The sequence below is a fragment of the Ambystoma mexicanum genome, chromosome 11, assembly GCF_040938575.1.
Source record: "Ambystoma mexicanum isolate Mex_15411 chromosome 11, UKY_AmexF1_1, whole genome shotgun sequence".
NCBI lineage: Eukaryota > Metazoa > Chordata > Amphibia > Caudata > Ambystomatidae > Ambystoma > Ambystoma mexicanum.
This window is the reverse complement of record NC_090934.1, coordinates 399,171,311-399,197,516: the sequence shown is the minus strand read 5'-3', so window position 1 is coordinate 399,197,516 and position 26,206 is coordinate 399,171,311. Positions and strand designations below refer to the sequence as shown.

The 26,206-nt window shown below is 48.1% G+C and overlaps 1 protein-coding gene across 3 annotated transcripts in view; it reads left to right on the top strand.

Moving 5' to 3' along the window:
- The window catches only part of DDB2 (damage specific DNA binding protein 2), a 620,403-nt gene that overhangs the window by 137,221 nt on the left and 456,976 nt on the right, over window positions 1–26,206 (top strand). Inside the window, exons 3-5 of one of the 3 annotated variants that reach the window (XM_069623162.1) lie at window positions 1,450–1,583; window positions 1,935–2,126; window positions 3,216–3,361. In XM_069623162.1, coding sequence (XP_069479263.1) covers window positions 1,450–1,583; window positions 1,935–2,126; window positions 3,216–3,361 — 472 coding nt within the window. The remainder of the gene's footprint in view (window positions 1–1,449; window positions 1,584–1,934; window positions 2,127–3,215; window positions 3,362–26,206) is intronic. The other 2 variants (XM_069623161.1, XM_069623160.1) reach the window with 2 other exon arrangements.

The window sequence follows — 26,206 nt, the reverse complement described above, 5'->3', positions numbered from 1 at the left end:
TTGTGAAATGTTAGTTATGCGGGAGTATTTAAGAAATGTTTACAGCAGAATATGCGGCATCCATGTTTATTGTAGTGCAAATGGGTATTGTATCATAAGTAGTAGAGTATTAACGTAGGGATGGCGTAATATATAATTACCTATCATAAATGTTGTGAGCAAATATAAATGCCAATATTAAATAAATGAGGGCCAGTATTATAAATGTATGTTATTGCACTACTAGAGGACCTAATATTATAAATGCCAATATTAAAAATGAAGGCCAGTAATATAAATGTTATTCACTACCAATATTGGTAGGAGGGGCCAATATTAAATAAATGAGGGTCAAGATTATAAAATGTTATTCACGGGCCAATATTATAAATGTTATTCACTACCAATATCGGTAGGAGGCTCCAAGGGGCCAATAATATAAATGCCAATGTTAAATAAATGAAGGCCAATATTATAAATGTTATTCATGGGTAGTGTATTTCGAAAAGTGTTATTTCACTACCAGTATAGGTGGATGTAAATGTATGTCACTACCAATATCGGTAGGAGAGGGCCTAATAGTATAAATGCAAATTAACCGGTAGTGTATTTCGAAAATTATTTCATTACCAGTATCGGTGAATGTAAATGTATTTCACTACCAATATAGGTAGGAGGGACCAAGGGGCCAATATTATGAGTAGGGTAGACCCAACAGTACATTATACTGTATTTGTATTTGTATTTTGAGTATCGGTGGGAGAGGTAAATATTAGAATATGTATTTTCTATGAGAGGCTAATATCGCATGGCCAATATAAGGTGTTCCATGTTATCAGTTACCTTAGTACCGGTCTTATGAATGTTATTCTTCTGTTATTTTAATATTTTAGCAGGTCTTATTAATCTGCATATGTTAATAATGATGATGTTCTCCTACAGCATTTCAACTGGTATTTCTTGGTGTTTTTTGTGTTTGTTTAGTTTAGTTTATGTTGTGGGTTGTGAATGAAAGGTTTGTTGGTAACCTATGGAAGGAACGGGGATGTGTAGTATTGGCTTGGCTCACACCAAGCAGTGCATTCCATGGAATGTGAGAGTGGCTAGAACTATGTGTACTTTGAGAGTTCTAAACGTGACGGTTAGTCATTGCAGGATGGAAGTTGAAGCTATGATGGTGTGCTTACTTGTTGTTCCCCAAATGCCCTATCTTATTCCCTGCAACTTATAATAAAGCCTGTAACCCTTTATCTACCGAGTCTTCACTGCTTCGTGATTGTTCTCCTGGACCGGAGATATTACATTATTTCTTTATCATTGAGTTCGTTTTTTCCCTTCATTATTGCGGATTACATTACTGTAAATGTGCCATTTGTTTTCTTGATTTTCTACCTCTTCATATTTTGCGTGGGGTATTTTTTTTGGGATATTTTAAAATGCAGTAGTCATTTAATTACTGCGCCTCTTCAGCAGGGATACGCCTCGGAAGCGGCTTCCCCCGAAACCTTGACGTGTTGTGTCAGCAAGCAGACTTGCAGCTAAGCATTGTGCACTACATCTACCAGAACACACTTGGAGGCAGCATCCGAGCTCAGCTAAGGCGGGTAAGGATGTTCGGTGAATCTGAAGCATGCTGTGAGAGCAGAGGGGACTGCAAGTGGGATGTGATGCTGCTCTGACGATTCTATGAATCTTTACCGCATTATTTTCGCCGATTTTGCTCCTCCCTTCCGACCCCCCCCTCCTCACAATCGGCGGGTGGGAGACCACCGCACCCGCCTCCCTCCCCCACTATGCACCTTACCCCCAATATAACATCTACAGGTTTGTGGTAAAATAAAACGGCAAACAAAATGCTGCAAAAACGTATAAGACTAAGTTGCCCCATTCAGCAAAAATGATGGTATACTCTCTTACGTGGATTGAATTTTGGTGATTCCTTTGTTTCTGGACAGTGCCTGCAGCAGCCCTTCCTGCGATCCCTGGCCTCATACAAGCTCTTACGCACTGCCAGCCCGTTCGACAGAAGGGTGACCTGTCTGGAATGGCACCCTACGCACCCAAGCACTGTGGCAGTGGGCTCCAAAGGCGGCGACATAATCCTATGGGACTATGAAGTGCTGAACAAAACGTGCTTCGTTCAAGGGGTGAGTATTGAATTGCAACCACTTTAGTGATTAATACACCCCTGGAAGTGAAGCAAGAGTCTCCAACACCTTTTTAGATACTGTCTACAAATCTGAGAACTGCCTTCACTTACCGGTCTGTTTATCTTTCAGCAATCCGTGCAGTCATCAGGAATGTTAGTAGTTAGAGGCAGGTGTGGGTTGCATTTGTTTGAACGTTGTTTAGATTCAGCATGCTAGTGTGACACTTATTTTTATTTGGTGCTATTGTTTGTAGAATGTAGACCTCTGGCTGTGGTTTTAGCCCAAACAATGTGTAGATGTCAGGCTGTTCGCCTTGGGTTTCCAGCAATAGGAAAGGAAAATGTGCCATCCTTTTTGTAAAATATGCCTTGTTTCTTTGGCCCACCAATGAATGCCAAGGTCATGTTTGTTCTTTTGGATTCCTTATTTAACAATGTGTACTGATTTCTGGACTTTTTATTAGCTATCTTCTAAAGTTATGTATGTAAAAATCAGTCTGCTTTCGGTCCCAAGGCGTGCAGACGTTAGTTGTATTTTGGGTGCTTGGCTAATTAATGTATGTAGAGCCCATAGCTATGCAATTGGTTCCTTGCTGACCAGTGTATCTATAGAGGTTAGGTTTCTGTCATTTTTTATTTTGAATACATTTCTGTAAATGTCAGGGCACTGTAGTAAATCATGACCACCTAACAAATAGCGTTCAGCAATGGTTTGCTTGCTAACCTTTGTCCTCATAGGTTAAAACTCTATCATGGATCATGCCATACTACGATATTTAATGTCCAGGGCCTGCCATATGCCCAGGTCGCCAATGTATGTTGAGCAATGGACTTTCCGATGGCTCCATGCCAACTGAGAAGCGGGTGTCAAGACCCTTTGGTGACTTCCTGAAATGGAGGCAGTGTGTGTTTGTGATCATCTTCTGTGATTGCCCTCTTTTTGACCCATGCGTGACATTTCTGGGTCTGTGCTCAGATCTCCCGCACATATTGCTTACTTTTTAGATGATTGTAGTCCGACCATGGTGGAAGAAGTCTTCACCATTATTAAGTGTCTATCTTTCTCATCACTTCCTCTTTGTCGTAGATGGGAGCTGGAGGGTCCATCACAAGGATAAGGTTTAACCCTTTCAATCACAGTCAGCTGTATACCTCATCCATTTCCGGAACCACCACGCTGCAAGATTTCACCGGGAAAACTCTGCGCATCTTTACCAGCACACATGACTGGGAGTAAGCTGGTTGTTACTGTGAAGGAAGGGTTGGAAGTACAGTGCTTAGGAACATACAGCTGCAATCACTTCCGAGTCACTTAGCTGACATTCATGCCTGTTGTGGTATGATGAAGGCAGGGAGAACATTCACTGACAAAAGTAGTAATGTCCTGCAGGTGTCTTTGGGTAACCGTGGGTACCTTGTGATTCAACAAGGTGAAGAGGCCCCGCAATCGGAGGTTCCTCCTTATCCACGATAGTTCTGGCTTCCAGAGGCCTACTTTTAGCACTGACATGCCATCTGCTTTCCAAGAAACCTAGCACCTGTCTGAGGCCTACCCAAGATACTCGCTGCATTTCCAGACGTACTCTTAGCCTTATTGTAGTGTATTGTAAATTGCTGTTAAGCACTGAGTTGATTTCCTAAGTGCAGGTTCCGGTTTCTGTATGGAATGCTTTTTGAGTTCTGAGAGGGAGGAGATTGTGTGGGATGTGGACAGCAGTCGAATATGCTTGCCTGGAAAGTGTTTCTACATCGACCATTCACAGATTTACATGCATGCCATGTACTTTCCTAGTTCAAGAACAGTCACAATACTGCAGGTAAGTAGCATATTTTACCTGTGTCCATATTATACATTCGAATGGATTGTGTCCTCCCACGTATTCCTTATCTTTGATAATTCCACTTCCAGCTTGCTGGCCTCAGAAAAAATGTTCCCAGTAGATGGCACTGCGCGTTGACGTCCCTCGAAGGCCTCTGCATCGGCACCAACGTCACCATAGGTATAAATAGTCTTGCGCAGCGTCCGTTGCTCAGTTCCGTTTTTCCGTGCCTCGTAAGCCTCGGAGACGCAACACTCGGTTCCTCAGTGAATTTTTTCAAAACTTTGATTTTCTTGAAGAAATCTTCAAATCTACGATGGCATCTTCGTCCGCTTCATCGACGCTACGATCCGTTTAAAAAAATGCCGGGATTGTGGAAAAAAGATGCTGTTAACCGATCCTCAGAATCTGCCTGTGGTGCCTGGGCCCAGAGCACCTGTGCTCGGTAGTGAGGAATGTATGTCCATAACGGCGAAAGCCTTGAGGGAGCGTAGGGGGAAGCTGGAAAAAGGTAAGACCATTAAATCTTCTACCCCTTTGAAATTGTCCTCGGTTGAGACATTAGTCTCCTCGTTATCGGAGAAAACATTCCCCCTCGAGATCTCGTAGTGGTTCTCACCACTCATCAAGATCGAGACATACCAAGAAGAGGTGCTATAGATCACCTTCCTCTTCATCTTCCAATTCACCAGAAAGGGCCACCTGCCCCACAAAACACAACTCTCCAGCTAAGTGGGAGGAATTTTGAAAAAAAAAGCGTAGGGTCTTCGAGAACGCAGCTCTGTCCCTCTCGGAGATGCCTCGAGGGGGATACCACAGGTGAAAGACCCGAAAAAAGAAAAACGCTGTAAGTCGTCAAACTCGGTGAATAAAAACCCTCGAGAGCGTCACGAATCCTCGAGTAGAGACAAGGGCCCTTCGCACAAGACGGCGTCATCGACGCCGTCATCGAAGGCACCTTCGACATATAAGACGTGCCATCAACGCCGTCGTAGACCCTGATGGAGTAGTCATCGAAACCTCATCCCCTGACCGCACCATCTGCACCCGAGTGCACGGAGAGTTATTTATCACTAGTACATTTACAGAGCAAGCAAATACTTTGAAGGCAGGTAGACGGAGCAATAACTCACAACCAGACACACAGTTAGCAAAATAATGAGCACTTATACGGCTATTTATTCATAGCTAAGAAGCAACAAGTGATAAAACAGAAATAAATCACAGAAAAAATAGAGAATTCAAGAGAAAATACATAACCATGGGCGTAACTGAATCCCTCATCTCGCCAGAAGCAGCTGGAAGACCCCCGGTAACAACCAGGCAGAGAGCACAACAGCCCACAGGAAAGTCGGAACAAGGTGTCCCCCCTCCGACTGAGGTCTTTGTGTTTTTTCCACCTGACCTTTCCAGGGCTCCTTATATATGCCCTCCTCAAAAAGGGGAGGCAATTTCTCGAACCTTCTGGCATTAGCGCTTGGGCATTGCTGAGTGACCATTGGTTGCCGGGCGGGTCAACCAACAGTAACCCCAAGGAGCAAAGCTTCCCTCTTCTAAAGCACCATGGAAAACAATTCCATAACTCATCCTGAGCAAGACATAAAAAACCCTTTTTTTATATCTGGTGCCAGCCGGCACCTGTGGATCCCAGCAGCTTTCCCAGCACAGTGTCCTTGACTGATGCCTGCATACCAGGCTCAGCAACGAATAACATTGAAAGCATGTTTTTTTAGCAAAGCAAGTGCAGTTTTCACTGAGGCATGGAATAAATATGCATTATAGCTCTGAGTGCCCCCAGAATGCACTGCGCATCAGCGCCATGTTTTAGCTCAAGCATCACAATGACATTGAGTAGAATTCCGATTCTCTCAACGACAGAGGCCATCCTCGAGTATGTCGACGCCCTTTGTGAGTTTGTCGACACATATGACGTCTACAACGACAACTACAACTTTTTCTCAAGTAGTCATGACCAATTTGGCTCCTTCACTTGAAATGGGTTTTACACCTCTCCCATGCTCTGATTACTTCAGAGCTTTGTCCTCTATTTATGAGGAAGGCGAAGACTCGGATTCTGAAAGGCCTTTCGGTTTACAATCTACAAGATTTCCTATACCAGAAGTACTAATATCAGAGGAAGTCAGGTTGAAAGAGCTTCAGGAGTCTTTACAGGAGGCCAGTGGCATAGATACCTCCCCAGAGGCAGACTTTGGCAAGCCAGACCCTGGTGAGCACGCTGAGGTGTCTTATAGATCTCTCATGGCTAGAATTATGGAGTTCATGTGGTGGTCAACACCTGCACCCTCTTTTCACCAGAATGACTTAACAGACATCTTAAGGGACCTCAAGAAGACCCTATAGTTCCTGTTCATGCAACATTACAGAGAAAAAAAGGTACAAATTGGGGAAACACCAGAGGTTATCCCTGCAGTAAACAAAAAGCTCTCTGCAAAATACAGAACGTCGGTTGCAGACCCTCAGTACTTGTCAAAGCACCCGACCCCAGAGAGCTTAGTGGTTCAGGCTGCGAGTTCATCAGGCAGGCAATCGGCGTACCCCACAATACCACAGGATCGTGATGACAAGAAATTTTATGCCATAGCCAAAAACATCTTTTCAGCATGCAGCATGTCAATTAAGTCAGCTAACGCCACTTGCACGCTGGTAAGATTCAGCCACACCCTTTGGGAGTGCGCTTCAACCGTGGCTGACCGTCTCCGGGAAGGGGAGGAACGAGACGCATTCTTGAATATCATCAAGAACGGGAAGGATATGATGTGTGAGTCCCTTCAAACAGGTCTCGACTCTGTTGACGGCATCGGCAGAGCCATGGGGCCAGTACCACAACCCGCAGATTTGCGTGGTTGCGGAAGTCTGGTTTTGCTCCTGATGTACAAGCCAGACTTCTGAATATGCGCTTTGACGGCACCTCTCTATTTGGCAAGAAAGCTGATGACAGTTTGGAGAAATGGCAAACCTCCAAAGCGGCGGCCAAATCCCTTGTAGCTGCAATTCATCAAACTCCAAACTGCCCCACAGATACGTAATGGAGGGGAAAGCTCTTTCGTTTTTAAAAGCAGAAGGGCAAACAGCTCAAAGGGTCCAGAGAAGATTTACCCGTGGTGGACGGGTCAAATGTACCAAGTCCGCACCGGCAGGTGCTCCCTTACCCTCGGCATCTGCGTCAGCCGCTCCAAAACCCCTCTGAGGTCTCTCCACACAAAACACCAGTAGGAGGCGGGTTAACTCAACATCTGACAGAATGGCAGGCTATTACGTCAGATGCTTGAGCATTGGAGACAATTGCCCAAGGTTACTGCCTGCCTTTCCTGCACACTCCTCAGAGTCATCCACTGGGGAGCAACTCTTTGAAGTTTCCAGACCCGCTCCTTATGCAGGAGATTTTAGACCAGCTAGCGAAAGGTGCCATAGAACCGGTACCTGTAGCGGAGAGGAACATGGGTTGGTACTCCCCATTCTTCCTAATACCGAAAAAGGACGGAGGAGGATTGAGACCCATCTTGGAATTGCGAGAATTGAACCAATTCCTCAGGAAGGACAAGTTCAAGATGGTAACCCTTTCTCTGATCCTTCAGGCCCTCCAGTTTCAGGATTGGTTGGTATCTCTGGACCTTCAGGATGCTTACTTTCATGTGTCTATCCATCTCAAGCACAGAAAGTACCCGAGGTTCGCCATTGGCAGCTCTCACTATCAATTACGGGTTCTGCCATTTGGGCTGACCTCCGCCCGAGGGTCTTCACCAAGTGTATGGCAGTCGTGGCAGAAAGTCTAAGGAGGGAAGGGATTCATGTCTACCCCTACCTGGATGATTGGTTGATCAGAGCAATGTCCCCAGAGCAAGCTCAGATCCATCTAGATTATGTTTGCCACTCTCTCCACAAGCTGGGCTTCTCCCTCAACTTAACAAAGTCACATGATGCCATCACAGAAACTCCAGTTCATTGGAGCAGTCCTGGACACATCCCTGGGAAAAGCCTCGCCACCACAGGTGAGGGCTCAAGATATTCTACAGATGGTGACCAGATTTCAAAAGGCCCAGCGTCTACCAGCCTTCGATTTTTATTATTTTTTTTAATTTATTCATTTTTTTTATTTTTAGGCTGTTCGGCTTCATGGCATCCTGCATTTTTCTAGTGCCAGAGGCTCGCCTGAGAATGAGATCTCTCCAGTGGGCGCTAAGGACCCAGTGGTCGCAATTCTCGGGAAAGATGGCAGATCTCCTACAAATTCTGAACAGAGTAGCACAGGATCTCCAGTGGTGGGCCTGTCAGGAGAACATCTTGAAAGCCCATGTCAACGACTTAAGCAGTCGCTGGTCTCCGTCGGAGTCCAGACTACACATCAACCTATCAGAGCTAAGAGCAATCAGGCTAACACTGAAAGCTTTTCTGCAATCAGTACAGGAAAAGAATGTTCTGATAATGATGGACAACACAGTGGCCATGCACTACCTCAACAAAAGAGGAGGAGTAGGGTCACTGCCACTTGTTCTGGGCAGTTCAGGAAGGAATCTCTCTATCTGCAGTTCACCTAGCCGGAGAGAGGAACACGGCGGCGGACACTTTGAGCAGGCAGACCTCAGTTTCCCACGAGTGGGAACTAGCTCAGGAAGTCCTTCAAGAGATCTTCACCCTTTGGGGAACCCCTAAGGTGCATCTGTTCGCAACGAGTGTCAACAAGAAATGCGAACGATACTGCTCAAGGGAATTTCCCCCGAGTGGAGCTCTCGGAGATGTGTTTGTGGTGGACTGGAAGTTTCCACTTCTGTACGCGTTTCCTACAGTCTGTCATTCCTCACGTAATAAGGAGGCTGAGAAGATTCCAGAAACCCATGATTCTAATTGTCCCGCATTGGGCCAGGAGAACATGGTACCCGGATATTCTAGAGATGTCCATCTCTCCTCCGATTCATCTTCCACAAAGAGAGGATTTTCTCTCGCAAGAGGAGGGTCAGGTTCTACATCCGGATATCAGGACTCAACCTTCACGCTTGGTTTCTGAAAGGTTGAGCTACAAAGATTGGGACCTCCCGGATGACGTAATGGAGGTGTTGCTTTCGGCTAGAAGACCAGCAACTAAATCTTTATACCGCTGCTGTTGAAACAAATTCTGCAACTGGTGTAGAGATAAGGATATTGACCCTTTTTCATGCAGTACACTGATGGTGTAATCTTTCCTGCTATACTTAGCAAATTCAGGACTTCAAGTTGGCACAATCAACGGTTACCTCACTGCTCTATCAATTTTTAAAAGCACGGCTGAGGAACCTTCATATTTCAAAATGCCTCTAGTCATTCAATTTCTAAAAGGGTTGACTAATGTCTCCTCCCCCAAACTCCTTTTCAGGTTCCTCTGTGGGATTTAAATCTAGTATTTTCTAATGGGCACTCCTTTTGAGCCTCTTCATTCCTGTCTATTAAGGTTTCTCACTCTCAAAACAGTTTTCCTAGCGGCTTTAACTTCTGCCAGAAGAGCGAGCGAACTACAAGCTTTATATTGCAAACCTCCACATACTATTTTTACTAAGATAAAGTAGTTCAAGTGAAGCCTAATTTCCTCCCAAAGGATGTCTCAGAATTCCATATCACACAAAAAATAACCTTGCCTTCATTTTACCCTCCTCCTCCTCACCCAGGTAAAGAGGAAGAGTGATTATACAGGCTGGATCCAAAGTGTGCCTTGAGTTTTTACATCGACAAACTCGTAAGGACTAGGCAAGCAGACCAGCCGTTTGAGGGGTATGCAGGACATAAACTAGGTTTACCCATCACAAAACAGACCATTTTAAGATGGACAATTCTAACCATCATAGAGTGCTATAAATTGGCAGGAAAGAACCCTCCTCAACACCTCAGGGCTCATTCAACCAGGGGTGTATCGCAGCCTCATCCGCTCTCCAAAGAGGGGTTCCAATAAAATACATCTGTGCGGCTGCCACATGGTCGTCTGCACATACTTTCACCAAATTCTACAGTCTAGATTCCGCCACTAACCAGGATACTAGATTTGGGAAAGTTGTATTGCACTCTGTGCACTCTTGAAACCTTTCTACCTTTTACTCCCGCCTCCTGTACACAACACTGCTTTGGGAGTCTATCAAAGATAAGGAATATGTGGGAGGACACAATCCTTTCGAAGAACAAGATACTTACCAACTGTAATGTTCTTTCGACTGGATGTTCCTCCCACGTATTCCTCATCGCCCTTCCCATTCTTCCCCGCAGTAAAACTTACCTTGTAGTTGCAGCCTATGCTCCTTCAATGGTACTAACCATCTCATACAGGACAAACACAGCACCTCAAAACGGAACTGAGCAACGGACGCTGCGCAAGACTATTTATACCTATGGTGACCTCAGTGCTGATAAAGAGGCCTTCCAGGGACACCGACTCGAGGGACGTCGACTTGCGCAGTGCCCTCTACTGGGAATTTCTTTTCTGAGGCCAGCAAGCTGGAAGTGGATTTATCAAAGATAAGGAATACGTGGGAGGAACATCCAGTCGAAAGAACGTTACAGTTGGTAAGTAGCTTGTTCTTTGACAGAGTTGACAACCTAAAGGTTTCTCTGGGAGTTAGGGCTGGCCCATGTCCTCTGGCTGGAGTCTGCACTCTTCTACTAGAAGTGTCTCTGAGGAGTTTGGGTCCCTTATGTGCAGCATATAGTCTATAAGTTATGTTTATCTTTCTTAAATGCTTAAAGTGTATGAGACTCGTATGTTCAGAGTTCCACATCTCCTGTTTTTAGTCGGCCAATGGTTTCTCTCAGTTATTGGTATTCAAAGTTAAGTTTGGTGCATAGACAAATCCCTTTGAGTAGGGTTTTGAATTCGTAAGCTATCGGTCAGGGATTATTGACCTTGACGCTTGGCAGTTCCATAACTGTGCTGTAAATTATTTCTGGCGGGCTGTGAGTGGCAGTGAGGCTCTAGTAAGGTGTGTGGATCAGCAGGACTATCTGGACATGGCCAACAGGCCCTGTGGGCTGTGCATGAGTGGGATTCCAGAGGGAGTTGGAAGCTGCCTGATCCTCATAGCAACGGCGCTGTACCTGTAGCAGGTAGATTTAATGCACTTTTGTGATGTCGAGGCTGCCAGTTGTAGCTCACCATGCAGGGCAGGGCTACTGAGACTGTGGGACTGCCACCACAGCTGAGGTTCAGCGTGTGTGCCCACCTTGGCTGCAAAAAAGAGGATTTCGAATGGATTGTGTCCTCCAACGTAGTCCACATCTTTGACATAAAATGTCCACAGCTGTGCTACTTTGCAGATTTTTCGGCAGAGGGCATCCTGCGTCGATGGCGTCGGAGTCGATGTCCCTCGAAGGCCTCTGTTGAGGGTAACGTCATTGGATGTTATATATAGGACGCACGGCGCCTGTAGCCTCAGTTCCGTTTTCTCCGCAAACGTGTTTGCTTCGAGAACTCGTCGTGCCTTGTGTATTCTTCGAGAATATGTCTTCTTCGTCTACCCCTCCGACTCTGCGGTCTGGCTTTGAATTGCCTGGACTGTAAGTCTAAGATCTCGATTACAGACCCGCACTGCATTTGTTTGTGGTGTCTGGGCGAGAGTCATGACACCGATGACTGTTCGAAATGCCAGTCGCTGACTGCTAAGGCCTTGCGTGAGCGTAATGGGAAGTTACAGTTAGGTCGGGGTACTAAACGCAGTAAGACATGAAAAGCTGAGAAAGGGATGTTCACCGACGATTCGAGGGGTGACTCTCCTCGTCGGAAGGAGTCCCGGGGATCTTGGTCTCCCCACTCCTCGTCTAGGTACTCCCAGAAGCGGAGTCACCGGTCGCCTTCACTGTCCTCGTCAGATGATGGCTCTGCGAGGAAAGTGGCTTGTCCCACCAAACTCCTGAGGAATGGGAGGCCTTCCGGGAGCAGATGCAGGCCATTTTTCAATCCCAGGGCACAGTTCCGCCTGCGCCTTCGAAAGAAGCTGTCAGGGAACGGTCTCGGTCCGATGCATGTGCGCATTCGGGCCTGGGTCCTCGGTGCGATCCTCATCGGGAACCATCAAGAAGTCGCATCTGACACCTTCTCAACAGCTCAAGTACATCGAGGCTGTGTTGGACATGTCCTTGGGGAAGTGTTCGCCTTCCAAGGTAAGGGCTCATCACATTGTACACATGGTGGACAAATTTCAACATGCCCAGAGTCTTCCGGCTTTCGTATTCCTAAGGTTGCTCGGCCTCATGGCATCATGCATTTTTCTGGTGCCAGAGGCCAGACTACACATGAGATCCCTGCAATGGGTCCTCAAGATGCAGTGGTCCCAATTCAAGATCTCGGATCCCGTTCAGGTTTCACTCTCGGTCTTGCAGGATCTTCTGTTGTGGGCCAGCAAAGGGAATCTGATGAAAAGGGAGCCATTTTTGCAACTTTGGCCAGTGGTGACGGACGCTTCCCTCACAGGATGGGGCGCTCATGCTGACGATCTGACCGCCAGTGGTTGTTGGTCTCTGTCGGAGTCCAAACTCCACATCAACCTGTTGGAGCCGAGAGCCATCAGGCTGGCCCTGGAGGCTTTTCTGCTGTCTGTGCGGGGGAAGAGTGTCCTGATCATGACGGACAACACAGTGGCCATGCAGTACCTCAACAAAAAAGAGGGGGTAGGGTCACTCCCGTTGTGCAGAGAGGCAATGCAGCTCTGGTTCTGGGCAATCCAGCAAGGAATTTCACTCTCAGCAGTTCATCTGGCCGGAAAGGAGAATGCGGCAGCGGACGCTCTGAGCAGGCAGAGCACGATCTCACGAGTGGGAGTTGGCTCAGGAAGTCCTTCTGGAGATCTTCGCCCTTTGGGGAACCCCGCAAGTGGATCTGTTCATGACCAGTGCCTACCGGAAGTGCGAGAGATTCTGCTCAAGGGAATTTCCTCTGAGAGGAGCTCTAGGCGACGCGTTTATCGTGGATTGGTCATTCCCACTTCTGTACGCGTTTCCTCCGGTCCCCGTCATTCCTCAAGTGCTAAGGAGGTTGCGGAGGTTCGGATTCCACGTGATCCTCATTGCTCCGGATTGGGCCAGGAGAGCGTGGTACCCGGACCTTCTAGAGATGTCCATCTCTCCTCCACGCCGTCTTCCTTACCAAGAGGATCTTCTCTCGCGCGAGTGGGGGTTGAGCTCTCCATCCAGAGGTCCAGTTTCTCAACCTTCATGCTTCGTTTCTGAAAGGTTGAGATATAAGGATTGGGACCTCCCGGATTACATGATGGAGGTGTTGCTTTTGGCCAGGCGGCCGGCAACCAAGTCCCTGTACCGTTGCCCTTGGCATAAGTTTTGCGACTGGTGCAGAAGACACAATGCTGATCCTTTTCAATGTTCAATTCCCATGGTTCTGTCTTTCTTGCTTTCTTTGGCCGACAGACAGGGGTCTTCAAGTAGGTACCATTAAAGGTTACCTGCCGGCGCTGTCTAGCTTCAAGCGTTCGTCTGAAGAATGTTCTTACTTTAAGATTCCTTTGATTTCCCAATTTATTAAAGGGCCCACTAATGTGTTCCTACCGTCCCATTTCAGGTGCCGGTATTGGATCTGAATTTTGGTCTTGAAATTCTGTATGGGTGCTCCGTTTGAACCTTTGCACTCTTGTCCTTTTGAGACTGTTGTCTTTCAAGACAGTTTTCTTGGTTGCTGTTACATCCGCTCGCAGAGTGTGGGAATTGCTGGCACTTTCGGCTAAGCCACCCTTTACTGTGTTACACAAGGATAGGGTTGTACTGAGGGTACGTCCATCCTTTCTACCTAAGGTAGTGTCAGAGTTTCATTTAAGCCAGAAAGTTGTACTTCCTGCTTTCTACCCTCCTCCTCATCCTGGTAAGGGAGAGGAGCGACTCCATAGGTTGGACCCTAGCAGAGCTCTGAGCTTTTATATTTCTAGGATGTCCAGGGTCAGAGTGGACGATCAATGCTTTGTGGGGTATGCTGGACACCGATTGGGCCAGGCTGTTACCAAACAGACCTTGTCCAGGTGGATTATCCTCACCATTACTGAATGTTACAGATTTGCAGGCAAGGACCCTCCTGAGGGTTTGCGAGCTCACTCCACTAGGGGCGTGGCTACTTCCACAGCGCTGCAGCGTGGAGTTCCTATTAGGAATATTTGTGACGCAGCAACATGGGCTTCTATCCACACCTTTGTCAAACATTACTCCCTGGATACGCTCCATGGTCAAGATATGGCTTTTGGTAAAGCGGTTCTTTATTCTGCCGTCTGATTGGGTATTCTAAATTCTTCACCCTTCTCCATTTTCTGGTACTGCTTTGGGAGTCTGTCAAAAATGTAGATTACGTTGGAGGACACAATCCATTTGAAGAACAAGTTACTTACCAACTGGTAACTTCCTTTCGACTTATTCCACATCGCCCTCCTTGGCTTCCCCTCAGGAGAATTTCCTATGCTATTGCAGCTTGCGTTCCCTCAAGGCTATGTGCAGTCCAGCAGGCATTGTGTACGAGCAGATCACACGTTATGGAGAAAAAAACATAAATTGAGGCTACGGGCGCTGTGCGTCCTATTTATAACATCAGGTGACTTCAGCCTTGACTGAGGCCTTCGAGGGACATCGACCCGACGCCATCGACGCAGGACGCCCTCTGCCAAAAACATTAAAAAGTTGCACAGCTGCGGACATTACATGTAAAAGATGTGGAATACGTTGGAGGAACATCCAGACGAAAGAACGTTACCAGTTAGTAAGTAACTTGTTCATCCCTGCTCTGTGCTTCTTTGGTCCTCTAGCACACTGGGTTTTCTGAATGTAGCACCGGTGCAGGTCCAGAGACTATAGTGCTCCCAGTGATAACTCAAATGGACTACATTTTATGGCAGTGTGGTAAGTCAAGAGAAGATGACAGACCAAGTGGTGACATTTCCAAAATGTATTACTTTATTTAAATAGGAAAAGACCTTTCTGTTCCTATTATAAGGGTTTGCTCCTACCTAACACAAAACGAACTGGGGTACTTGTCAATAGTCTAGTCCAAAACAATAGCCCGTCTTACATCCCAAAGCTAATCTATGCTAAACCTACCACTAAGCAAAATAACGCAAAGGTCCAGGAGAATGACTCCCTTCTCCTGGACAAGCCTTCTCGGGTTCAGTAAGCTATTCCTAAATAGTTCTTGGTGATTTCCTGAATTTAGTTCTTTCAGTTCTGCAAGGGTACTCTTCCACTTCCAGGGTACCCCTTTGTCTTCCTGTTTAAGTAACTTGGCTTATAAATTTAGTGTTTTGACCCTTATGCTTAATTGCAACTTGCAGTGTCTCTTTGCTTCTTTCTTCACTTAGATATGGATGCAGTGATCCTCTCTATTTCTTATTCAGTTGGCTCTTTCCCTTTGACCTCTCTTGGTCTGTTCATTGGAAGGATGAGGCTTAGTCCCATATGTATTCAGACTCTTATGAATTATTACTGTTTCACTGGGTTGAGTAGGCTGTGTCCCACAGTGGTTTACACACTGCTGAATAATTACTGCTACACTCGGATCAGTAGGCTGTGTCACATACTTATTCACATACCTCGAAATAGTTACTGCTTCACTGGGATGAGTAGGCTGCCTTTGTCCCTTTCTACCGTGTTCCTCCCAGTGTCTTCCGCCTCACCGTTACCTTTCTTCGGGCAGGTTGGCGCCACCAGTTGGTTGTTAGGAACCTGGTTATCTGTCTGCTTTGGAAGGCTTTCTCTGTTCTTTCCGATCCCCTGTTCTTTCCCGGTGTGGCTTGGTATTGCCACTGCTGGAGTAGTCTCGGCACCGTTCACAGACCAGATTCCCCACGCCACTGCTCTTCTGCTGCTGCTTTTCTAGGGTTTGGCTTGCACAGTGTGACATGGTCCTCCATGTCTTCTCTCTCCAATGCTGGTCCTCCCGACTGAGGATCTCCAGTTTCGCAGTTTCGTGCTTGCGTCCGGCACGTCCCAGGTTTGAACTGCCTGTTTCTCTCTCCATGTTTCTTCAACTCCTCCTTTTTTATTACGCTACTCAGAGGGTCCCCCAGTAAGTAGCTGTAGTCCTTTCCTGATGTCGAACTCACATTCTTTATGACTCTTCAACTTCCTCGTCCCAGCGTCAGACAAGACTTCCCCTTAAAGATGGTTTTCCTGAAACCCTGATGGTCTGAGGGACTCATGACAAGGGGTTACGGAGTTCTTTGACGGAACTGGAGTCCTTGTTGTGTGAAACCAGAAGATATCTCACCCGCTAGTACCGGCAGATCTCTCCCTCAGGTGGTTAGGGCATGGCCATCACCTTTGGATCCAGGCCCTGACAGTGGAACAGAGCGGCGGGATCAGCTGGGTAAGGGGTCCTTGGGGAGGGTTGAGTGGGATACTGATGGCGAGATGCGGTATCCTTCTCTTCACTGTTACACCTTAACCCTATCCTACGTAATGGGATATTTATAAACTCAAACCTCCTCCCCCTCCCGCTTTTCCTGCATGAACACTTTTACACAGACACCCAGCTCTAAGAGAAAACAGACTCACACCCAAGCCGTGTACCTGACATGTCCCAATTCTTTGGGCAGGCAATTATCAACAATCACTCACACATGACTTCGGTTACCCACACGGATAAAAGGCAGAGCATGAGAGCACACTCGGACGAGGCAAAACAAACACAGTTAAAGCCGTTTTGAGTCGGCAGTTGAATGAAGGGATCAAGACGGCCAGGCACGAGAGGTTTGTGAGAGGTGCAACACCCTTGACCTTTTTGGCAGGAAGCCGTTACTCTCAAGAAACCTTCAAGGCAGAAAACATAAGACCAGGAAACCAGGCTGAAGGATCCTGCACTGTGTGTCGGAGATACTGAGGGTCCTCCCGCTTTAACTGACCAAGGTGGGGGGGAGCAGCAGACATTGTGGTATCCTCCTTGGCTCCAAGAACAAAGAAACGACCGAGAACAACACAGCCAGTGAGTTGGGGAGACCAATGCCAGACTGGCCTGTGTTGAAGTCAAGGCTACAAGTGGCAACATTGTGAAAACGAACATTATTAAACGCATGTGATAAAAGACGCTGAGTGAATTGGCAAAGTCGCTGGTGAATATTTGAACATTAAAAGGAAAGATACAATACCGTTGACAGATTGGTTCGGCACTGTGAATGTGCTAAGTCGAAAATCTCTGTACGGTATCCAGACAAGAGAAACAAAAGTAGAAGATTGATGTGAAGTGTACATTTTGTAAAGTGAATCAAAGTGGTCCTGCAATGGTTTAAGCAAAGCCCATTGCACATTCGAAAGTCTTCAGTTCTGGTATGAAAAGGTATCTGAGCTCAAACAAGGGGGATCCATGGTTCGAGCCCAAACGAGGGAGACCAAGTTGTAAACACTGGAAAAGATGATCTGAACCCGGACGAGGGGGAACCGTGGTCCGAGCCCGAAGGAGGGAGACCAGTCTTTGAACTTGTGAGAGTGAAAACCCTGACAAAGGAAAGGAACCTTTGTGTTTTGTTTGTTACATCAGGCCCTCTGCAATAAGAGACCGTCATAGCGAGAGAGACTTTGGCGCAAGGCCCTGATGCCTATGTTTTGAACTGTTAACTCGTGGCCAAGAAGCCAGAGTGTGCGAAGCTCGCACATGCCGCCTTGCTCTGTGCTGAAAACGTAGTGAAGGGAAGCCAACTGCTTAACTATCCTGACATATATTATTTCTTTTGCATTCATTGTTATCCCACACCATTTTGTATTTAGAAGTAAGGATTGGCAATAGGTATATTAGTATAGGCCCTTTTATTTTGACAGACTCCACTAGGACTGCGTTATTATTCTTTGATGGTTGTAGCTTAGATAGGCGTTCTACCAACCCATTGAAGTTCAATAAACACCCTTGGACTGTGACCACTTGTGTCGGTCTTCACTGTTTGATACCATGCCTTCCTTATGTTGTACCCAAGACGGGAGACACTCCCTGTGGGGTACCGCTTACTGCCACCCCTAGGGGGAATATTGCGTGGCGGGTTCACCTCCGTAGCCTCACAAGGATGGGCTCCTCTCTGGGGAGAAGTGAGGTGATAACCACGATTTGTCACAGCAGCCATGTTGGAGTTAGCTGCTGCCCTGGTCCTTAATCGGCAATGCACTCCATTGAGCCTTAAGTATAATTACCATCTCTATGGATAATTCATTTGTGTTCTGTTCCCCCACTACTGAACAGAGAAGAGTGGCTGGAGGCCCATATATACTTGAATAGAAGGACAGAGCACCTACTGGGTATTCTGGGATATAAACCAGGCAAATTGTATATTTCCTTTTGGAGAGAGGCTAAGCTTTCTTGGAAGTAACACAGACCTTAGTACTCCATCTTTACAGTTCTTGAAGTAGCGCTAGTGAAGGACTGACGGATTAGCAGCCAGGTAACAAACTGGCAATGCAAAGCTAGATGGCAAATACAAAGAAAACTGGTGGCAACGCCACGCAGGGCCGCAAAGTATCGACTGCAGAAAGCTTTGCTTTGCTAAAGGAATGCACATATCACCTGAAATCAGGTGCTGTGGAGTTGGCTTGCCCGACTGTGGTGCCCCCAAATTCTGAACTCCAGAGTCTAATAATGGATACTGTGGCCATCTCTGTCACACATATCACCATATCACCAGGCAATTGAAAAGCTCAGCGATCGCATGACACAGTTTGTGGGATGCACTTCATGAACCTGAGGAGGGGGAACTCCCTCAAGATTCACCAAATTGTTCAACCTTAAGGTGTCCAGTAAAGAGACGAAATCAGTACTATTCGAACACAGGGACAAACTGAGGAGACTGGTTACAGCCATTCCAATCTTGGATACCATATGGGAGGCTGGTGAGAAGATGCTAGCGAACCCACTATCCACATCTAGTTTTTCTCTGGAGAGTGCGCCTTTTGTCTGCGGGCACACTGTAAGCCCGACTCCGTCATCACAGTAGGGGCAGGAAAGAAGCTGGCGATTCCTGCATCACCGCTAACAACTCCTTCAGACAAGGAGTGTAGGAAGCTTGAGGCGATGGGGAGAAAAGTGTCGGCAGCAGTGTCGGCAGCAGTGTCTCAGTCAATAAGAGCTTTAAATGCTCTGGCAATGTCTGCAAGATACGACAGAGAACTTTGACATAAGGTGTCCACGCTCGCAAAGCACCTCCCTGCAGAGTTTCAAAAGGAGGCGAGGTCTATCATGTCGTGCAGGGACGCCACTTCAGATCACATGATTGAAACGGGATGTGGGAGAGTCTGGTTTCAGGTAAATGGCTGACGGCACTGTTCTCTGACGGCAAGCTTGGATGAAAGCGACAAATTTCTGACCGGAAGTCGAAGCCCAAATTCTCGATATGCCATTCGACGGGCAGGATCTCTTCAGCAAGAAGGTCGGTGAACATCTCAAAGGAATAAAAACGGACACAGACACGACAAGAGCAATTAGTTCCCTAAAAGGTAAAGATATGGATCAACGTCCTTTTTGCATCTTTCGGTGCACATCCACGAAGTATCGAGGTTATAACAGACCATATACCTCACAAAGGTCCTTCTGGAAAAAGATATTTCTCCAGCATTGGATCTTTCATGCATTCACATGCTGTGAATATTTCCCCGTCGTCGGGCTGGGAAACCTCAGTAACTTTAACTTTAGTGTCCTATTAACGTCCTTTTTGGGTGCATCAGGCCCCACCAATAGGACGCCTGGTATAAATAGCCACGCCCCACGGGTTTCCTTCAGATTTTAACCGTCTCCAAACTGTTGGGATCACCTCGTGTTTCTTCGTGTTTTTGCATGTGTGTTTTGTTCGTGGGCTAGGATGTCGTCTGTAGCCCAGAACAAGTCTCTTTTTTGGCCGTCTGCTACCTGCGGCATGAAGGTGGTGTACGAAGGGGATGGTCATATGGACTCTCTACCCTCATCACTCGGCGGATACCTGCGAGCTATGTCAGGGGTTTCCGCAGAAGACCTTGAGGGACCGTAATCGATGGCTCATATGTTTGCTTAATGTGGGCAGGTACCCGGCTTCTGAGGTGGGATCGGCCCGGGGAGCCAATCTTCTGGAAGGGTGGAGAAATCCACAGAGCATCGCTGAGCTGCATTGGCAGAACGCCCTGCTAAGAAGCATTGGCCTGCAGGGCCTGAGTCGGTGGTGGGGAGTGGCAGCAAGTCTTTGTTGAGGCCGCATCAGTCGAAGGGGGCGAGTGGCTCTTCATTGTCCAAGCATGGTCAGCCGGACAAGTTGAAGGGGTCTGGTGGTTGGCCAGAGAAATCTACGGTGTCTGAGAAAGACCTGGCAAATCCGAGGGAGTCTTCGTCGTAGCACTCGTCGTCCAGGGACCATCACAAGTCTTTGTCCATCTGGGAGTCTTCGAAGCATCATTCTGGTTCTTCAAAGAAATCCGGGTCTCTGGTAAAATCGAGGCCAGGGGACGTGGTTCCGACAACGAGCTCATCGACTGTGTTTCCGTCGTCAATGGTAGTGCTACGGTCTACAGTCCCGTTGTCGACGGTGACGTCATCGGCGCCGTCTGCGACTTTGACGGATAGTGGTCCGCTGCTGTTGTCATCACAGATGGAATCGGAAGGATTGTTGATGACGGGTGGGGCGTGGCAGTCCGCCGCCTTTGAGTCAGTCCTGCCTGAGAACATATTGCAGCAAGATCCTGCTACGTTTCTGTTTCTTCAGGAATGGAGGAGGAACAGGAGGCGCTGTTTGACCCGTCAGCCTTGGGTCTGCAGAATGTGATGCCTTCAACGTCGAGTGGGGTAGGGGATGGGCCGCCCCTTTATCCTTTGATTAACCCGCAGTCTCTGCTGTCGCTGCAAGTACTGTCTACACTGCAATCTTTGTTCGGGCAGCTAGATGCCAGGTTGCCTCCTCCTCTGCGTCTGACGGTGCTGGTGGTCGAGGGGTTGCCTGGTGAGGCACCTAGAAAGTCTCCTCCGGCACGGTTGCCCTTTCTGTTGCCGATGGGATTGGGTCGTCCAGTCTCATCCTGAGGAAGGAGAACTACCTGATTTGGACCCTGAGTGTGCCACGGGAAACCCTGTCTACTGTGTCGTCGTCGCCGACGAGGGATGACGCGTGGGACATTGACGTGAAGGTGGAGCAGCCCCGTAGTCCGGCTCAGCCTTCACCTCCAGATGATATTGGGGCGTTCTACGCCATGATGTCGAAAGCATGTCTGGAGTTTGGGCTGGCATCTGAAGAGGAACGTAAGAGCGGCTTCCTCTTTGACCATATGGGCAAGCGGAGGAAGGCGGTCTTCTCTGTGCCGATACTCAACCACATGTGGCAGGAGGGCCTGCACACGATGCAGAACCTGTTTTCAGAGCCGGCTGTGAAAGGTCGCCTTGAAAAGAAGTTCAAGGCCCTGGAGTCTAACCCTAGATGCCTGGTATCGCAGCCCACGCCCGAGTCCGTGGTGTCAGCGGCGGCCAGCCGTAAGGCCAGGAGCCAACATAAATGTGTGATGCCTCAGGACAGTGAGGCCAGGAAGCAGGACGCTTTTTGTAAAAAGGTCTTAACGGTAGGGGCTACGACTGTGAAGGCTGCAAATTCCTTGGCGATTATGGCCAGATATAATTGTGAAATGTGGCAATCGGCTGGCCCCGATTATGGAACATCTGCCGGAGCAACACTGAAAGGAAGTAATGCTGTTGGTTCGAGAGGGGGAGGAGGCGTCCTCCGGCGGCAGGCCTGGTTGAAGTGCACAGACTTTCTCCTGGCGGTCCAATATAAAGTCATCAACATGCCCTATGAAGGCAAACACTTGTTTGGCAAAAGAATTGATGAGGCCCTGAAGGGCATGAAAGATGATATGGACACTGCTAAATCCTTGGGTTCCTTACAAAGGGGTTTCTCTTTTCGCTCCTTTTAAGCTTTCCGTGGAGCCTTGGGGAATGCCCGCTTTGCTACCTCCAGAGATCGGGGGTACAGACGCCCCCAGCTACTCTTCTCAATGGTATAGGCGTTCTGTCCAGCGGCGCAGAAGGGCCGGGACTTCCATGTTCAGTAGAAGAAGGGTTTGCAGTCCACGGCGTCCAGAGGGCGACAAACTAAAACTCAACAATGACTGCCGTATGGACAGTCTGCTGGGGGGCAGTGTCCCTGTTAGGGGGAATTCTCTTTTAAGGCTAATTTCCCAAACCTAGTGAGTTCCCCAGCAGCTTTGCTGGATTTTTGGGGTTTGTTTTTGTTCTCCTGCTAAGAGTGAGACTCTTTTACTCCCACTCTTAGACATGATTTGAGGTATGTCTTTGACTTGTTATGTGCTTATGGGCTATGGGGTTTCTTTTTACTCCATAGGGGATCATCTGTTTTTCTGTATGTGTGGTAAACAGCACCCTTGGTGCAGTACCACAGGGGTGTCACAGTGACCCCAAACATAGACTCCATACCTTGGGACTGACTACTGTCTCCCAGGGCATGTAAAGTCACCATTGGCTTTACTAGTCCAAAATTGTGAACAGAACCAGTACAAACCATCATATTGTGGAAGTACTGGTAAGGGGTAATTCGATTGCCCCTGGGTCTGTTTTCGAAGGGGCACTGTCCCGTTTCCCCTCGTCGAGTTTCTGGCTGGTGGCAGTGGTTACCAAGCGAAATATTCCACCGGAATATTCTCTATGGGATTTTCCCATTGATTTTAAACGCACCACTGTTTGGTGCAATGTTAAAGATACCGCTGGTTTATTTATTTAATATTAAATCACCGGTTGGGTCTTTTTGCCAGAACTCGATTCTAAAATGGCGTTTGTGTCCGTCTCTGTAACTCTGACCAAGGTCGAGCCCCTTGTTCCACTATTTTGGCGGGCTTCTCCACAGGAAGGGTGGAGGGGGGAATTGGCACCCTGGACTGCATTGCCTTAGCAACCCAAGTCGCACTCTACTCTGGCCCAGTGGTGAGCCGCCCGGCTCACCACTTAGCATGTGTGATTGACAGCTAGGCTGTTGAATGGGGGTTTTTCTGCTTAAAAGCAGGGCCTTTGGGGCTGGAACTTCAGAAGTCGCCACAGGACCTAAGAATCTGAAGAGGGAACAAGCTGAACCATCTGCAACGACGACATCACCGGTGAAGCCCTGCTGCAACTACCTCACCACTTTCCCGACGACAAGAGAAGATCTTCTGCTGGACGAGTCTTCTTCCCCTGAGCTGGTGGGATCAACCAGTTCGACCTTTTCGCCTTCCAAAGACGTCTCTTGGTCGAATCCCCGTGCCAAGCACCCCGGCGGCCAGATAGCCAAGCTCACGACTTTTGACCGCGAATGAACTCCGCGGCTGGTTTCATCCCTGTGCAGTGCAACGACTCCACGTTCCCTCCTCGACGAGATCTTCTCTTCCCCTGGTCGGAACCACAAACTTCAACCACTGACGGAACAACTGCCCCCGCTGGAGCTTCCTTTCTCCTTAAGGTACTGTGCCCTTTCTGGCCTCCCTTTCTACAGATTGCTAAAGGTGACCCTTAAATCCTTGGCTTCTAAACTGGGTTGGCTCCAGGCCTTCTTACTATATCTTTTGAATCACCCCAACCTCTTTTGAACACTCTGCAAAGACTTTCAGTGCACTCTAAACCGTGTGATCCTGGGCACATTTCGCTTTGCTCCATTTAAAGTGGGCCTGGCCTATGAACTTTGGCTCTACAGTATAACCTGCCTTTCTCTCCTTCCTCTGAACTCTTAAAAGTGTTGGGAACCGTTTTATTCTTATGCTCTGCCTTTTTCTCTCCCTTTAACTACATTATCAGAGTGCCATCTTGGTTAAGCACTCACATCTGTTCTAACAAATAGTAGTGTTTTAACCCTGACTTGTCTGATAACTATTAAGGGAGGTGTGTATACTTTACCTGACTGTGTTTTAACTTGCTTTTGATTGAGAGTGCTAGTATATGCCATAAAGTGTGTTTTAAATAAATAATTATATACTTTTTATACAAAGCTCTGGTCAGTGTTTATTTGCTCTACTGTGTTTTGGCCCTATTGTGTATACTCTGCATACTGCCCTACTCTTCTTGAGGGAAGTCTGACTGCTCAGCCACAGCTACCAGGCAAATCTGGGTGGTGCAGACTGCTACCAATTGGGTTTACTGCTTACTCCTGTAGTCTTAATCTTTTTGCAGTGTTCCCCAAGGGAACTGCACAGGATTCTGCCTAATAGTCCCCATCCATGTCAACGAGTGGCAGAAGATATCAGATCGCTGGGTGCTGGACACGGTGCGTCTTGGCCACTCAGAGTTCCGGCGTCCTCCGGTTCGTATTCGGCCGGTGCATGGACTGCAGTGGCATCTTCAGATCCTGCTGCAGGAGGTGGTGCTCATGCTAGAAAAAGGGGCGATAGAACCAGTTCCGGTTGCAGAGCGGGGCCCAGGGGTGTACTCCCAGTACTTTGTCGTGAAAAAGCCTAACGGCAAGTGGAGGCCTATTCTAGATCTTTGGGCGTGGAACAAGAATCTGCAACGCCTGAAATTCAAGATGCTCACCCTTCAAGATGTCATCCGGTCGGTGCAGCCAGGCGAGTTCCTGGTGTCGTTGGATCTGCAGGACGCCTATTTTCACATTCCTATGCGGCGGAAGCACTGCAGGTTCCTGTGCTTTGTGGTCGGAGAGGAACACTATCAGTTTCGGGTCCTCCCGTTTGGCCTGAAGTCGTACCCCAGGACGTTCACAAAGTGTCTGGCTCCGGTGGCGGCCTTCCTCCGGAGGAAATATCATCATGTGTATCCCTCCCTGGACAATTGGTTGCTGAGGGGTTTGTCGCAGGAAAGGGCACGAGTCTCTCATGGCGACCATGCCGCTTTTGCAACGGCTGGGATTCGCCATCAACTTCGGAAAATCGTATTTGACGCCGTCCAGAGAGTTGGTGTTTCCCGAGGTGCAGTTTCTTACCCGGCAAAATCTGGTGAGGCCCTCCAGTGAGCGTGTGGAAAAGTTGCTGGTCAAGGCAAGCGAGTGGAAAAAGGGCAAGGTAATCTCGGTCCGAGGTTACATGTCGCTGTTGGGGGCCATTGTATCGTGTGTCCCTCTTCTTCCCAATTGCTTCCTGTTCATGAGGCCGGTGCAGGAGTTGCTCACAGACAGATGGTTGCAGAGTCAGAGATTATGGTCAGACAAGTTGGTGGTCGACAAAAGCTTGGTGGACACCCTTCACTGGTGGTCGGAAACAGTCAATCTTGTGCGGGGCATGCCCTTGCTGGAGCTGGAGTTCCAGTTTACGATTGTAGCAGATGCTTCCCAGGTAGGATGGAGGGGGGGGGTACACCTCAACAGGTCACAGGTGCAGGACTTATGGTCTCGGGTGGAGACTTTGTTACATATCAATGTGCTCGAGTTGAGGGTGGTGCACTGGGCCCTGAAGTCGTTTCTTCTGCGCATCCGTGGATCGGTGGTGAGGGTGTTAATGGACAATACCACCACCATGTTCTATTTAAGGAAACGGGGGGGCACACATTCCAGAGTCCTGTCGAAGGAGGCGCAAGACGTCTGGAATTGGGCTCTAGCTCAAAGGATCAGCATTGTCGCTTTCCATCTGCCCGGAGTTCTGAATGTTCAAGTGGAAGCACTCAGCAGGGTCGCCAGTCAGCTGCACGAGTGGAGGCTGAAGGAGCAGCAGGTGGCACGGATCTTCCAGCGATGGGGGCATCCTCCGTTCGATCTGTTTGCTAGGAGGGAAAACAAGCAGTGTCTGGAGTTAGCCAACAGAGGGGCTCATCCTAAGTCATTGGGGTACACCTTTTCGTTCCCGTGGACGGGTTTCTTCCGTATGTGTTTCCCCCCTTCCCGCTCATTAGAAGGACCATCCAGTGGATTCGGAAGTACCAGTGTCGAGTGATTCTGGTGGCCCCGTTCTGGCCCAGGCAGACGTGGTTTTCGGATCTTCTTCATCTGGCGGTGGAGGAGCCGATTCGGTCAGGAGCGGATCCAGATCTCCTGTCTCAGGGCGGCGGCAAAGTGTGGCATCACGATCCGGCTTGTCTCAGCCTGGCGGCGTGGCTCCTGACCATTCAGAGTCCGGTCATTTAGGAATACCCCAAGAGTGTCGTCAGATTTTGGAGGCAGCAAGGGCGCCGTCTACGAATGTCTCGTATGGGGCTAAATGGACGAGATTCTGTGAATGTTCATCCTGGGGTTAAGCCTTTGGACGTTTCTCCGGTGCAGGTTCTCCTGTAGCTGTTACACCTGGCGGAAGGGGGCCTGGCGTTGTCATTCTTTAAGGTGCATTTGGCGGCGATTTCTAGGTTCACGAGAAAGCGCCATGCTGTTCCTCTATTCAGTGATCGCTTGGTGAA